The 15,044-nt window shown below is 33.5% G+C and overlaps 1 protein-coding gene across 1 annotated transcript in view; it reads left to right on the forward strand.

Moving 5' to 3' along the window:
• ELL2 (elongation factor for RNA polymerase II 2) overlaps positions 1-15,044 on the forward strand; it is a 41,077-nt gene that overhangs the window by 9,818 nt on the left and 16,215 nt on the right. Inside the window, exons 3-5 of the mRNA XM_026719264.2 lie at positions 6,509-6,630; positions 10,332-10,495; positions 12,402-12,661. Coding sequence (XP_026575049.1) covers positions 6,509-6,630; positions 10,332-10,495; positions 12,402-12,661 — 546 coding nt within the window. The remainder of the gene's footprint in view (positions 1-6,508; positions 6,631-10,331; positions 10,496-12,401; positions 12,662-15,044) is intronic.

A 15,044-nucleotide genomic window follows, 5' to 3' on the forward strand; every position in this document is an offset into this window, starting at 1 on the left:
TCCCCCCCCCACCAACTTCAGCAAGCCACTGTCAGTCAAAATTCATATTAGTGACCCCTGCTGTAAGATGTGTTCGGTTAAGAGTGCGTGACTGGCTCAAAGCTCACCTAAAACTCAGAGACACCTGGCTGACTTTATTTATTCAGCTGGTTCATGAACATTATCTTATCTTGGCAATTTCTTATTCCTGTTATTTTGGCAATTTTTAATTGATTTGGAATGAAAATAGTGTGTAAGTTTGAAAATCGGGAGGCAGAATGGCATTGAAAAATTTAAAGTTAGTCAATTTTTGGAGAAGTTTTGCTATGTAATTATTTTTGATAATTGCTGGATATATCATTTAATACTAGCTTTCTAATATTTACTATTTATATAAGCTTATACTACTTATTTTAAATATTTTGTTTACAATAAGATTATCGGTTGAAATATTGATCCAGTTAGACTGTAAAAAAAACTGCATGTCATGTTTATATTATCCATATGGAAATGTTATCAGCCATATTACTTATTTTTTGACAAATGTTTAAATATATAGGAGAAAGAAGTTAGGCATTAAATTAAAGGCAATACGGACTCTAGTTATGTATGTGACCAAATTCTTCTTGTATTTATTTTTAATATAATATTGGCAGTTTTATTTCTCTACACTTCTCCGTCACTGTCTAATATGAACTGAAGTAATACTTTCAATAGAACATAGACTGATCAGAATTACGTAAGCATAGTTGTACTTTCATGTTATAAAATGTTATAAAGTAATAAAAAGTATTACCCATGGATAAAAATACAGTAAAATGTGGCATATTCATGTTTATGGGGGTCTATAAATATCAGGTGTATGCATATGATGGCTACCTGGTTATTCATTTTTCTAACTGTCTCTTAGCTACCTGAATTTTCTTAATTCTTTTTCGAAATATGGAATAGAAGATGAATAGGTTTTTTTCTATAAGGATGAGATGCTTTGAATGTTATGGCTATGACTACTAGAAGAAAAATAAAAAGCAAAATAAAAAGTACAACACATACACAAAAAATCCTGCATTCATGAATTTGCTTTTAATGATATCAGTAACTAAATTTCACATTTATTTTATCCTCAGAACTGATCTGAGTTAGTTATTGCTTGCCTGGAAAACATTCAAATCATTTTGGGAATTTGTACTGGCTTTTATAGCTGTACAATGCTTTATATTAAGTTTCAGAATTGATTTTGAAGGCAGAAAGGTGTGAATGTAACACTTGTCTGCAGCTCTTTAAAACAGCTGTGTTGTTTCCCAATATCATGTGGCAATTAAAGAGGACAGCTTCATGATTTGGGAAAAGGTGTAGCTGTTTTAAAAAGTTGAAGAATTTTTCTTCTATTAATTTTGAAACATCTAATTATTTTCAAAGAGTTGCACAGCCCTGTTGGCTTGGACTCTATAATTAGTAAGGTTCATAGTAATAGTTATTATTATTATGAATAAGCCTCACAGTTCGTATTCTTATTGGATCTGTTAGAGTGATTAATTTGTTTCAAGGATTGTGTTTAGTATTACAGAAATAGTCTTTCATGCCCCAGATTGGTCTGATGGTAGCCCATTCTAATAGTTCCTGGTTCCAGAGTATGATTTTAGTAAATTTTCTCATTATGTAACATGGGAAAGAGGTAAAGTGCCTATCTTTTTTTGGCTTGAACTAGAAAAAAAAACACGAAACATAGATTATTATGGGGTGATGAACTATACCAAATTTCATGGTAATCAGTATAGGCAGTTCAATTGTATTTGATCCACTTATTTAAAATATAGCTTGTTAAATTGTTAAGTACTTTGCACATGATGAAATTCTTATGATAACTAGTTATCAGGAGATGGAATTTGTCATGTTTCATAGAAATAAGCATGAGGAAGAGTTGAGTTACATACCCTTTTGATTATTGAAACTGCTCACTCAAACTGTTTCCTCAGTATTTATATGCCATTCTTGATCTGCATACCCAGAAGATTTCAGTCAAGGTGACCCTTAGCCGGGCCAAATATTGGCTGTTTAATTTTATAGCAGAATAGATTGTGCATGACAAGAGTTAAATATGCAGCATGACAAGCAGAATATAAGTAAGCCAAAAGTGAAAGTGGTCACCCCACACTGGTATACTAAACTGTATACCTTAAATACTGTAGGATCAAAACCGAATGGGGCTGCTACCCCTTATGGAGAGAAATGATTTTAAGAAAACAGGCATATAGAAAGATGTCTTTCATAGAAAAAAAAACTAATCAAAATAATTTATTATTTCAATGAGATATATTGTTTAAAATAAGGTGGAGAATTTTCCCGCTCCTTATATCAATGGTGGATTAATCGCAATATTCATATAAACTAAATACATTATTTCCCCTTTTCCCCTTCCCATCAAGTCCTTTCACAATCAACCTTCAAAAGGTTTTTTTTTAAAAAAATCTTTTTAGTTCTACCCAAATCAACATATTGGGGGCAGAGTTCTGGAAAATCCTTTCAAGTAGAACAAAGTGTGTTTCTGGATCTTTCTGCCCCAAATTTCTCATAAATTGCCAAAAGTTTGGAATTCACCCAAAACAGAACATGACCATAATTCTTATTCTGAACCAATATAACTGTTAAGTCATGGCAAAGAGCAAAGTAAAATCAAATATCAGGATAAGGGTGAGAAATATTTAATAGGCATGCTTATTAAAATTAAAGATATTCTAACAATCTAAGTTCTAGACTGCAAAGTACTGTATCTTTGATTTTTCAGTAACAAGTAGTTTTCTCTAGTTTCCAAAGTTGCTACTATAGTAGGAATAATTTGGTTGATAATGTATTAACATGTTCAGATGTTTGTTATATAAGAATACTGAGAAGGCAATATAGAATTGCAATCCATATTGATAATTTATTAAAACATGACTTTTGGTTAGCCACTTGTTAAAGCATTTTGGGAGGAAATCTTTCTTTGCTCCTATTTATTCAGCTTAAAGATAGAAGCACTGTAACTTCTATCCCGATTCGTGAATTCAAGCTATCGTTTAACCAGAGTTGCACATTGATCAGCCATCAATTGAGCAGATCATATTACTCTTGTCTTTTTTATAACCAGTAGATTCAGAGATAATTTGTTTGCAAAAGTTAGGCTAAAAATAGTACTTGTAATTTATAGCATCTTATTAATCTAAAGACTTTTAGAATGTTACCTATTCAACATGCTAGAATTCAGTGCTTTATTTTTATAAATAAGTTCACATTGCAATTTCTCTGCTCTCTTGCTAAATGGATTGTTGGTGCTTGGTTGCTTTATTGATATTGCTTATCAAATCTGGAATCATATTGTGCTGTCACTCACAATCATAGGTGAATATGTTTAGTTTTTATTGCCACTTCAACTGCAGCTATTCTTTTTTGTGTCTAATAGAACCAGTGGTGGTATTCTACTAGTTCAGCCCAGTTTGGGCGAACCAGTAGTAAAAAATGCTACCGTTCGGCCGAACCAGTAGTAAAAAATCAGCTACTAGTTTGGCTGAACCGGTATTTTTTTTTCCTCCAAACGATCAGCTGTTCAGACGAACACCTGTGCCAAGATCCCCCTCACTGTTTTATTGCTTCACCAAGGAGGCTTTCCAGAGGCCCAAGAGGCAAAAAAAATGGAGCGCAGGGCGGGTACTGTGCAGCCCATCTGCGCTGCGTTTTTTGCCTCTTGGGCTTCAGGGAAGCCTCTTGGAAGCAAAAACGGCCTCCCAGGAGGCAAAAAAAAATGGAATGCGGCGGGGGGGGCTGTAAAAAAGAAGCCATGCCCACACCCACCTAACTACACCCACAGAACCAGTAGTAAAAATATTTGCATCCCACCCCTGAATAGAACAGTAAAGGGTGTTATCTATACTTGCAAATGATGCCCTTCTGAGAACATTTCTTTATGGAAACCTTTGGAAAACATATTTACAGGATACCATTTCTTTCATTGTGTATGCAATGCTCCTACTCCTCACATAGATTACTCATGATAGCTACTTATCTTAGGATCAGTAGCAGTAGTTTCTCAGGCAGGCTTTTCTCAATATTGCCTGAATTTTGTAAAGATAGGAATTTTTCTTTTAGGTACATAAAGCATGTTCTATGTTATTGAGGAAAAGCCCCTCCCTATATAATTATGTATACAAGTGAGCTACATAGACTGTCAGTCATTTCTTATTCGAAAGCTGATAGTTCAACAAAATGCAGGAGGCTAGCTTTGCATGCAGATCAAGCTTGTGAAACACATAGGTATTGCTTACCTCAGTCTACTCCTTATCATTTGCCTTCTTTGAGGCAACTATTTCACATAGGTCTCATAAACAATGGAATGTTACACCCATTCATGTCAAGTAAACCATGAAGTAACATACAAGCATGTTCTTCTGTCTCAGCAATTTGCTTGACTGATGGCTGCCAACTTATTCTTGGTTGACTCTTACTTTCACTATGGGAGTGGTTTTAGATTAGAAAAGTTTGTTAAGCTCTCTGCTGAAAGGAAGAGCAATACATTTGGCATTTTTTAAAAATTCAGCATGATATTCTTCTGAATATATATTTTTAAGATTTTTGTGCGGGGGCATTGCTTAATGATACATATGCACATATTTAAAAGGATGGGTTATGGAGGGTGATGCATGAGTAGCAGCTTTGGCTTGGATTCCCTATATTGCTTGATATCTCCATTAATCAAATGGAAGAACTAATCCAGAGATCTGACATATTATATGCTATCAGCCAACTTAATTTCTTCTATGGGTTTGGGTGTCTATACTTGGGCATAATAATGTCTGGATGTGAAGTAATAAGAGGTTCTGGCAACAGTGCCTTTTATTCTCATCATCTCTCAAATTTTTGCAATACATTACAAATAGGACTGACTTCTCATGGCCCCATCGGAGCCCAATTCGAAGGAGGAGAAGGAGTTTGAACCGGGACTGTCAACAGGCATGTTTGGAGAGGCCAGGGGCTGAGGACATTGCTTTCCTAGGCCCCTCCGGTATTGGGGGAAGTGGTCGATAAGACAGAGAGCTTCCTGCCTTCACAGACACAGGGGAGGATCAGCTGCTGACAGGCAATGGTACTGATAGGCAGCAGATCTCCTCTGATGAGGAACATCTGTTTCCTCCACTTGATCCAAGGGCACAGAGAGCGGAGCATAGGCAAGCTCATAGAAGGTCTGCAGGCTACTTGGGAGAAGCCCTATTCCTCCTCATGCTTGAAGTGGAGTGACTTAAGCAGAAGCTGTGCTAGTCTTTGCCAGGAACAATTGTTTGTTTTGGATTACACTCCCCCTGGCTTTGATTCGTGCCTTTTTGCCTTTGTTTTGAGAACTGCTGTTTGTCTTGCCCTAGCCTTGTGGACTGCTTTTGCCCTTTCTTGTACTTTACCTTCAGAATTGGCTTTGCCATGTAGTGTGTCTTTGTCTTATGTCTGGATTTTGCCTTGTGGACTTTCCTGGTAATATATGGGCTGCTGTTTGGGGGACTGAGAGTGACTGCCTTCAGAATAGGATGGAGTGGACCCTTACTGATTGTTGGAGGGCCATTTGTTGAACCACTTCTTGACGACAGTAAAGGACTCTCTAAAGGTCTGCCTTGCCTTGACCACCTGGGTCATAACTAGACTACTTAGAAGTCGCAGTTGATACAAAATGTAGAGCTCCTCTTTTTGGCAGGTGAAAGATGCTACTCATGTATAACACTAATGGAAGACATTTTCAGTGTTTTTTTTACCCATTTTTTAAAATATTCTTACCCTAAACACCTGTATATAGAGGTAATACTTTCTTATCAACCACAATTGGGACTGACTTCTCTGTTGTTAAGTGGTGCAGTTGTTAAATAAAATGTTACATGACCTCACCAACTTAAACAGTTCCAGCTGTTGTCATTAAGTGAATCACCACATATTGTGAACCACAATATCATGTGATTGTGACTTGCAACTTCCTAACAGCTTCTCATTGACTGTGCTTATTGGAAATCTAATGTGCAGGTTGCAAATGGCATTTGTGGGATACTACTGGTATGCTTCATAGCCAATAATCTTGGAATTGTATCTTTTTTTAGTCCATCAAAAGAAGAGAAGGAAATATATTGCAAACACATCCTTATGAAAAGTAGGATATATGGCTACTGTAATGTTTAGTATCTTCAGAACCAGGGATAAGAGTCAACAAAATTACTTGAATTATTTTCTGTTTGTTTTAAGTCTTCCCAGTGAAAGAGGCAGCTTACTTGCAATATTTCTAAATGTAAAAATAATATTGTTAGAAGTTTTATGCCCAAAAGACAATTTATTGAATTTAAATATTAAATGTTTGAATTAAATTCCATGTCTTTCTTGGACTCAATGGATGTGTCAATGACAGACTAAAATTTCATTTGTTATATCAGAATCCTATATTGTAAAATAGTTGTAAATATGAAAAAGTATCTGCTTAGTTTCATAATTATAACATTATAGATAAATATTTGTCTTTGTGTTTCAGCTTGTAAAGATTCCCAAAACCGATGTCCCAAATGAAGTCCATACCTTTGATTTCTACCTGTCAAATGTTGGCAAAGATAATCCTCAGGGAAGCTTTGATTGTGTCCAGCAAACTGTTTCAAGGTAAAAGATTTACTAATGGTAATAAAAGTGAAATTGTTTTTTTTAATTGTTGCTGGTGTCTGTAGCCTTGTTGCTATGAAGAATGGAAAAAGAATTCAACTCAGCAAATACTAAGTATAAACTCTAATTCTAAAATTGTTGTGGTCTTTTGAAAAATACAGTTTGAGAAATTGTCTTGTTTAGAACTCATTATGTTGTCGGTGGAAAATGCCAGTTCTACCTCCGGTCCTCCTTTGTTTTGTACATATATCAAATTATGTTGTCTACTTTGGAATTCTATTCGTTTGTAACAGTACACACATGGCTGAGAGATACTCCACTAAATTCACAGTGAGAAAGAACTATTTTATTTCTCAGCCTTCTAGAAATGGAGAACAAATCCAGGATGAAATAATTATATGATCAAACGTGTGTGTGTGTACATGTGTGTTTCATATATTAAATGTAGACTTAAAAACATCTGAAAATTAAGAGAAAATGCTGTAGTTTTAAATTTTGAGGTTATCAAATTACCTTTTTTGGAATCTAAGAATTTTATTAAGATGAACAGAATCAGAACATTGATAATAAAAAAGAAATAGAAAGGAAGGAACAAATATAAAAGCAAATATAACAAGATCAAAAGCTAACACGGTTGTTTACATAACTTCAGGAAAAATGTAAACATAAAATCCATATTCAGTATGTTTCTGAAAGATACTTGTATAGATTATTATTTCTGTTAGATGAAACCCTTTTTTAGGCACCTAAAAGGTATTTTAAAATGAAGATTCATTGCATTTTGCTCATCTAATACTGTTCCTATATCTTTCAATACCTTTAATTAAAAGAAAAATATATTAGACTACTTAACTTGATGGAGGAAGGAATGTAAAAATACAGTTATTACAGGCACACTAGAGACCTAAAATTCAAAACTGAGAGATTTAATTTGAATAGGAGATTTAAAGGCAACATGATTAAATCTAAACCAGTTTGAGACTGGAATCAGAAAGATTGGTATATAAGGGAAGATTGGGATGAAAATAGAGAATGGTAGATTGGTATATCCTGCCAGATCACTTCAGGGATTTCACAGTATTAAATTCTTCAAATATTTCTTTTGAAGCTCTTTTAACTGAAAAATAACAGGTTGGGGAAAGTATGTCCTAATAACTTCCAAATAGTTCAACGAAACAGAGAAATATTGAAATAAATCAGAAAATGATATATTCTTTTTTCTTCAAATACTGTTTAAAAATAAAGTCTTACTAAGGTTAAAGTGTCTGGCATCTTCTGACTGACTCTACTATTCTAAGTACCTTCTGGCTAGAGCTTGTCAGTAGAAATAATATATTATGAGCTAATTATGAAATTAATTCTGGAAAAATGACATGTGTTACCACTATTGAACAGGTAGTCCTTGACTTACAATCACAATTGGGGTCATAATTTCAGTTGTAAGTCATGACAGCCATAAACTGAAGCACCTATGTGACCAGACCCAACTTTACAACCGTTTTTACAGTAGTCAAGAGAATCACTGTCACGCCTTTGAACCATGGTCATTAAGTGAATCACACAATCTTAGTAGTGCAAATACATTTCCCCAAATGGACTTTTTTTCCATGAATTACTGCAACTGATCATAAATGTGAGCCTATTAACAAGTGCCTGAATCATGTGATTGAGGGAGGGCTGACATTTGATAACAGCCAGAAGTGTTTTAAGGGCCATAAAGTACCATTTCTGAGACTGTTGTAACTCTGAACAGTTATCAAACCGGTAGTAAGTCAGGAACTATGGTACTAGTAGATATAATTCAGCATGTGTATGAAGAAATAGTCTATGAAAGAATGACAGTTGAAAATGAAAGAGCCAAAGAACTCCAAAATAGTCACAAGCTCTAATGTGGGTCAAATAAAGAGATTTGAAAGTTGATGGAGGATAGATTTAAATAAATTCGAACAAGATAGGGAATTGCACAGGAAAGGACAAATCCAATCCAGAAAAGAGCAGAAGAATCCAGTTGAGTCAGTTTTTTTCCTCTCTCCCCCATCTGCCTAAATGGATTCTAGCAGAAGATCATATAGCAATAGCATGTAGAATTATATACCACTTCATAGTGCTTTACAGCCCTCTCTAAGCTGTTTACAGAGTTAGCATATAGCCCCCAACAATCTGGGTCTTCATTTTACCGACCTCATAAGGATGGAAGGCTGAGTCAACCCTGAGCAGGTCAGAATCGAACTCCTGGACTGAGCAGTGAATTAGCTTACATTATTGCATTCTAACCATTGCGTCACCACGACTCTTGATGGCCTACTCTGAATCAAATTCAACTCTGGGTGATCCCATGCACACACCCATGTAGGTTTTTTGTTACCATTATAAGGTGTTTTGTTTTATCTACTCTGGTATTTCTTGGTGATCTTGCATCCGAGGTCCAAACAAGTTTTCCTTAATTTTTATGTGATCAGCAAGTTGCTATCATTTTTATAGAACTCTAGCAGAATTTGAGGCACAAACAGCAGAATACCTCTCCTCTAAGTTCATTGATAGAGGTTTTGAAAAAAAAATAAAACAATCCACAAGACAGCCTCTTATATCACTGAAGCCTCCCCTTCTGCATTAGTATTTGAGGCTGCAAAAGTAGTAGGCATAAGAAAATCTGTCAAATCTCCAAATCACTTCCCAGTCTTTCCAAAGTAAATTCCTAGGCTTTTGATTTGCTTTACTGCCTCACTATAATATGAAGAATTTATTATAATGTAATTGACTTAATCTCCTTTGAAATAAATCACTCTTTAAGCTTCACATAGGCATCTTTCAAGTTATTTTGTACAGAAAATTACTTGACCTTGAAGCAATATAAATATTACTATTGTATAATAGAGTATAGAGGATGTAAATCATAAGCATCCTTTAGGGAAATGAATATTTTTAAAAATTTAAATGTAGAATTAAAAATATGAAATCTGTTCTTTAACCCAAAACCAAAAAATCCTGAAATTTTACCAGCTTTCTGGTAAAGATCAGTCAAAATAAATATCTGTGACCCATATTTGTGAAAAAGGCTTATTTATTTATTTAATTATTAATGTACATCTCCTTTCCAAATGGTTGAGATGACATAGAGTTGCAAGTAGATTAAGAAATTAAAAAATGATCCCAGAAAGTAACCGTGAGAAGAAAATAGCAACAATGTAGTTGAGTTCAGTTCAATCTAGTTTATGTTTAAGGACAAACAAAATAAAATACTTTCCAGAGCAAAGTCTTGATTTTTTCTCATAAAATATTGTGATGATTACTTAGTATTATGTCACTGAATAACATGGCAGTTATTCATAATCAATATATGGTTCCTCCAGATTCAAAAAGGAATACTAATTACTTGACAATCAACAACTGGAATAACTTTTTTGAAAGCCTTAGAAGTGAAATTGATTTCATTAATATGGCTAAGCTTTCACAAATAATTTTATATTTCATTTGATTTAATAGAAAATTACTTCATTTGGTTTAATTTTCTAGTTTAACCTATATAGATATTTTTAAAGATTGCTGAATTTTACAGATTTTCCTATATTATTGGCAAAAAGCAGAAGTGTCTCACAGTTGATAGCTATCATTAAATGTATAGAAAGATGTTGAATATTATTGGGACAATTCATTTTACATATTTGTTGCAAATAAAATTGTTTTCTTCCTGTATTGCTTAGTACTGGATCATCACAGCTCAATTGCCTGGGATTTATACAGGATAAAATTACTATATGTGCAACAAATGATTCTTACCAAATGACCAGAGTACGTATGACCCAGGCAGAAGAAGAGTCTCGTAATCGAAGTACAAAAGTCATAAAACCGGGTGGACCATATGTAGGTATGGTTGCTTTTTTTTCTTTTCTGTTATTGCTTAAATTCTAATTATTGCATCATTTAATACCCAAAATATTATATAAAGTTGATTTTTTTGTTATTTTCTCTTATTCTCTCTTTTCAGTTACAGTTTCAGTAGTTTAACATGTTCCTTTTGTAAATCCAAGATAAGAAAGCTTTCCAAATCATTCTTCTAATTTACTATGTATATGTCTCTATTTATTAAAAAATGATTATTTTAATAATTATTAATATTTAATATTGAATGAGTAATAATTGTTAGAAGGAAAATTCACTGGTTCAGTTCCAAGCTGCAAGAAAGATGCTGGAAACAAAATGGAGGCTGATTGGAAAGAAGGTCCATATATTGGTGAACAGAACCACCAGGGTTTGTGATTCTGGGCAGCTGACAAAATGGAGTTTAAAATGGGTGGGTTTTTATAGCTTCTGGATTCCTATGAGGGTCATGTAGTGGTTATGTAGAGGTCATAGCTAGCTCTATAGGCAGAAGAGGAAATGCAAATCCTAAATGGATTACCAAATCGTACATTTCTCAAAACTGGCCTCCTCAGTTTCTGCATGGGACAGGGAAACAGGCTGGTTTCTGCCTCCTGTAAGATTTTTTTATTTCTCCTTTAGGGGACACATTTTATCCTGCCTTTTTAATATTTACCAAAATATTTCATTGTTCTAAGAAGGGGGACTTCCTACAATTATTAATATTTAATTATCCAAACTGGCTTCATTTTTAAATCCATCTTTTTTCATGTAGCTTTTAAATTCTGACATTTTAAAATCCATTTTCAGATCCATAACATTTTTTTCAAAGTCACTTTTGTAATCTGGCATTTGTTTGAAATCCAAATCCCCAATTCAGATCAGCCTTAATCTCTCTTTTATCCAATCTATTGTTCTGCATTATAGTATCAATTTTGTAAATAATTTCTAAGTGTACTGTTCCTAAGCAGTCTTAATTTCTTCTATAGTCAAATGGTATTACTTGATTTGAAATTCCAACAAAGATTCTGCCAATTCAAAGCCACTTTCAAATCAATGTTTGAAGCCACAGTCATCTGGTATTTTCTTGTGGTGGTTCACCTCTCCTGTCACATAATTTTGTCTTACTGTTCTTCTGTAATAGGATAAAAATGAGGTGACAAGTTTCCAACTCTCACACTATGAACTATGCACACATTCTATTGCTCTTACTCTCTTCCTTCTCTTTTGACATATAAGCAGAAAAACTCACCAAATAGAAAGTGAGAACATGGATTAGGGAAGGGGACACACTTTTTTTCCTGTCTCACTGGTAATGGCAAATTCCCTGGTGGAATGGGAATTAAAACTTATTATTTCAAGACTTGCAATAACAATTTCAGAGTAGGATAGTGACTAAATGGCATTCTTTGTTCTGATTCTCAAGTGTTTTGAGAATAGAAGTGGAAGACAATTGTGGATTGTCTTAAAGAACTTTTGAGAGATTAGGGAGCAGAAATTTGTGTCCCATTGTTCTTCAGCTAGCCATCTATTAGCTCATGCATTCTTAAATTACCACTTTTGAAGCACTATTGAACTATTAGGAGACCATAACTTTTGGCTAATAAAAATAGCTTTTGATTGTTCCACTCAATTACATGTTGCTGTCACTGAAGAATATAATTTCATAATTCTGTTTCATCACTGATTATACAGTGCTCGAAATTATCAGACATGATTACTTGTGTCTTGAACAATGAGAGTCATGAAGTGAATTTATGATTTACATAAATTAAACATGTGACATTCTAAACATAGTTAAAACTGTATGTTCCTGCATTTGACTTAGATTTCTTTTTCAGTTTTTGTTGGGAAATAAATTTCAGGTTTGTTGGAAGTGTACAGATAAAAAACATTGTTTTTATTGCTTGTAGGTAAAAGAGTACAAATTCGAAAAGCACCACAAAGTATTCCAGATGCAGTTCCTGAAAGGAAAAGGTCTACCCCCATCAACCCTGCAAATACAATACGGAAGACCCATACAAACAACAGTATTTCACAGCGGCCTTATAAGGATAGAATAATTCATTTATTGGCACTAAAGACCTACAAGAAACCAGAACTTCTTGCCCGCTTATTAAAAGATGGTGTTAGTCAAAAAGATAGGAATTCCCTTGCTGCTATTCTTCAGCAGGTGAAATTTTATTTACACTTCTGCTTTCTCCTAGTTCAAAAATTGTATTTGCTGAGATCAAAATGAGTTTGTGGTCACACATGCAGCTTTTTAATTTGGGCATATTGAAATTCATATAGCACTGAATTAAGATTTGACATTGCATATTATGGCTATAACTTGAAATATATTGATCCTTTTTTGCTATTCATCCCCTATTCTTCCTTTTTTACTCTGATATTATTTGTACACCCAAAAATTAAGGATAGTGTTATAAATCAAATACGCAAACTTAACTTTTTCCAATCTTTAACTGTTTAGACTTTCAGTAATGATGTTTCAATTGTTAATGCATTGTAATGCATTTAATCTCCTTGTAAAAGATGTGGGTTTCTTTTTAAAAACCAAAATCACCAGATTATGATTAGAATTTTTTTTTCTACAATCCTCACTTTAGAGGCCTGAGTAACAGGTTTTTGGAAATCCATTATCATATCTATTCTTAAGAATGATTGGTGTCATTATGAAAATAATCTCTAGAATTATCCTTTTTATGTCTCCATATATCTATTAATATTAAAATGTCCATCAAATCAAAAAAGTATTTAGTAATTTTTCTGGGGTGTTTTTAATTTTTAACTTTGTGGGAACAAAACCCTTCCTAATTGTGAAAAAACAGCAAGGTTTATCAGTTGTTCCATAAATTGTTTATAAAATCCCAAAACAAAAGTTTCACATTCTTGTAATTGAATTTTCACCCTTACAAATATACTGTCTTATTACTTATTATTAATTGTGATTTTAATTGGGGTTTAACATGTAGTACTACTCCGTTGGGATTTTTTGGTGTTGCCAAAACTAAGTCATCTGCCAAGTTTTTATAAATCAAGTATTTCACATCTTTATTTCTGATATGTGTTTCTTGTAAGTAAATTATATCTTATTTTAATTTCTTCATGTAGTGAAATACACTCTTTCCTTTTGTGAATGGAATTTGCCTCATTTATATTCCAAGTTAAATTCAAGTTCAAAAGAAAGAAAGAAAAAAGGCATCTATATTCCATGGTTAGATAAATCTGGTCTTGTACACCAGGTTCCAAATTGTCTTTTTCATTGTCTTAAGCATCCTGGAGTTTTTTTGTTTTTAGTCAATTGCTTATCAATATTCTCTGTACTTTCTCTTTGAGTCTCTTGCAACTCTACTTTAAATTTCTGAAAAAATTCTCTGGTACTTTGAACAATATTAATCAAAATCTTTCATGTTGAAAAATAAAAGTTATCCCTTCTATTTTTTCCCAATGAAGTGGAATAGTTTTCAACTTCAGTGTTTCGGTTAAAAAAAGAATACTCTTCTTTTATGAAAAATTTGGATCAGAATTTAATTTAGGATGATTATCTCTTCATTGACAATTTTCAGTTTTGAGATGGAATGCTGTTGAAAACGTCTCTTATCCCTTCTTTATAAAGTGTACTAAAACATCCTTGGCACCTTACAAAATTATCCATCTCGTCCATTTTTTCAAACTTTATTTCAAATGATGAAAACTTAGTATCCTGTTCCTCAAACATTTAACTAAGATAGATGTAACTGACATTTCTCTTTCTCCTTCAGCAGCTACTCAGTGAATGGTTTTCTGATATCTCCTCAAACTTTGCATGCTGCAATTCTAAAGTGATCAAAAAAACAAAATAAAATAAAAATAAAATAAAGCAAGGAAGAAAGTGAATTGCAGTTTTAATGTTATAATTATCAACAGTTGCCAGTAGATGTCAGCCAAAGTGTCTAAAACTAAATCAGTCAACAATGCACAGACTAAGCTAATTACAATATTCCTAATCAAGGCCAATCCAGTCAGGTAAAGTAGGACAAGAGGTACTATGAGAAGACAGAGTCCACATAAAAATATTTATATTCCATATTTCTAAACCATCCATCTCCCTCAAATTATGAATTAGTAATTTAAAACTAGAGATTCACCAACAAAATAAACTTTTCTTTTTATAATTAAAGGGAAGCCTGACTTTTTTCTCATTAATTTTCTGATATCGTTTTGGTTGCCCGGCTTTTTGAAAAACTTTAACAAAGGTTAATTTAATATATCTCTAAGATGTAATAGTCCAAAAAAGGAGGAAAAACACAAAAAGAAATACTTAGCTGCCAAATAAGTATTATCAACTTCCAAAGATTACAAGTCCAAAAATGATCTAGAAATGTGTGTCAGTGGACTCAAACAAGTTGCACCTCAACATTGAACAACATGATATTCCTTATCCCCCAACTATTCCACTCATGAACTATTTACTAGGACCTCTGTTTTTGCAATTCATTCTCAAGGAGCAGCTGTCCAGTGATCAAGTAGATTAGGTTCCAGCTCCCTACTTGGTCCAGAGTATAAAGAACCCA

The sequence above is a fragment of the Pseudonaja textilis genome, chromosome 2 (genome assembly GCF_049901715.1).
Source record: "Pseudonaja textilis isolate UNSWEBS1 chromosome 2, rPseTex1.2, whole genome shotgun sequence".
NCBI lineage: Eukaryota > Metazoa > Chordata > Lepidosauria > Squamata > Elapidae > Pseudonaja > Pseudonaja textilis.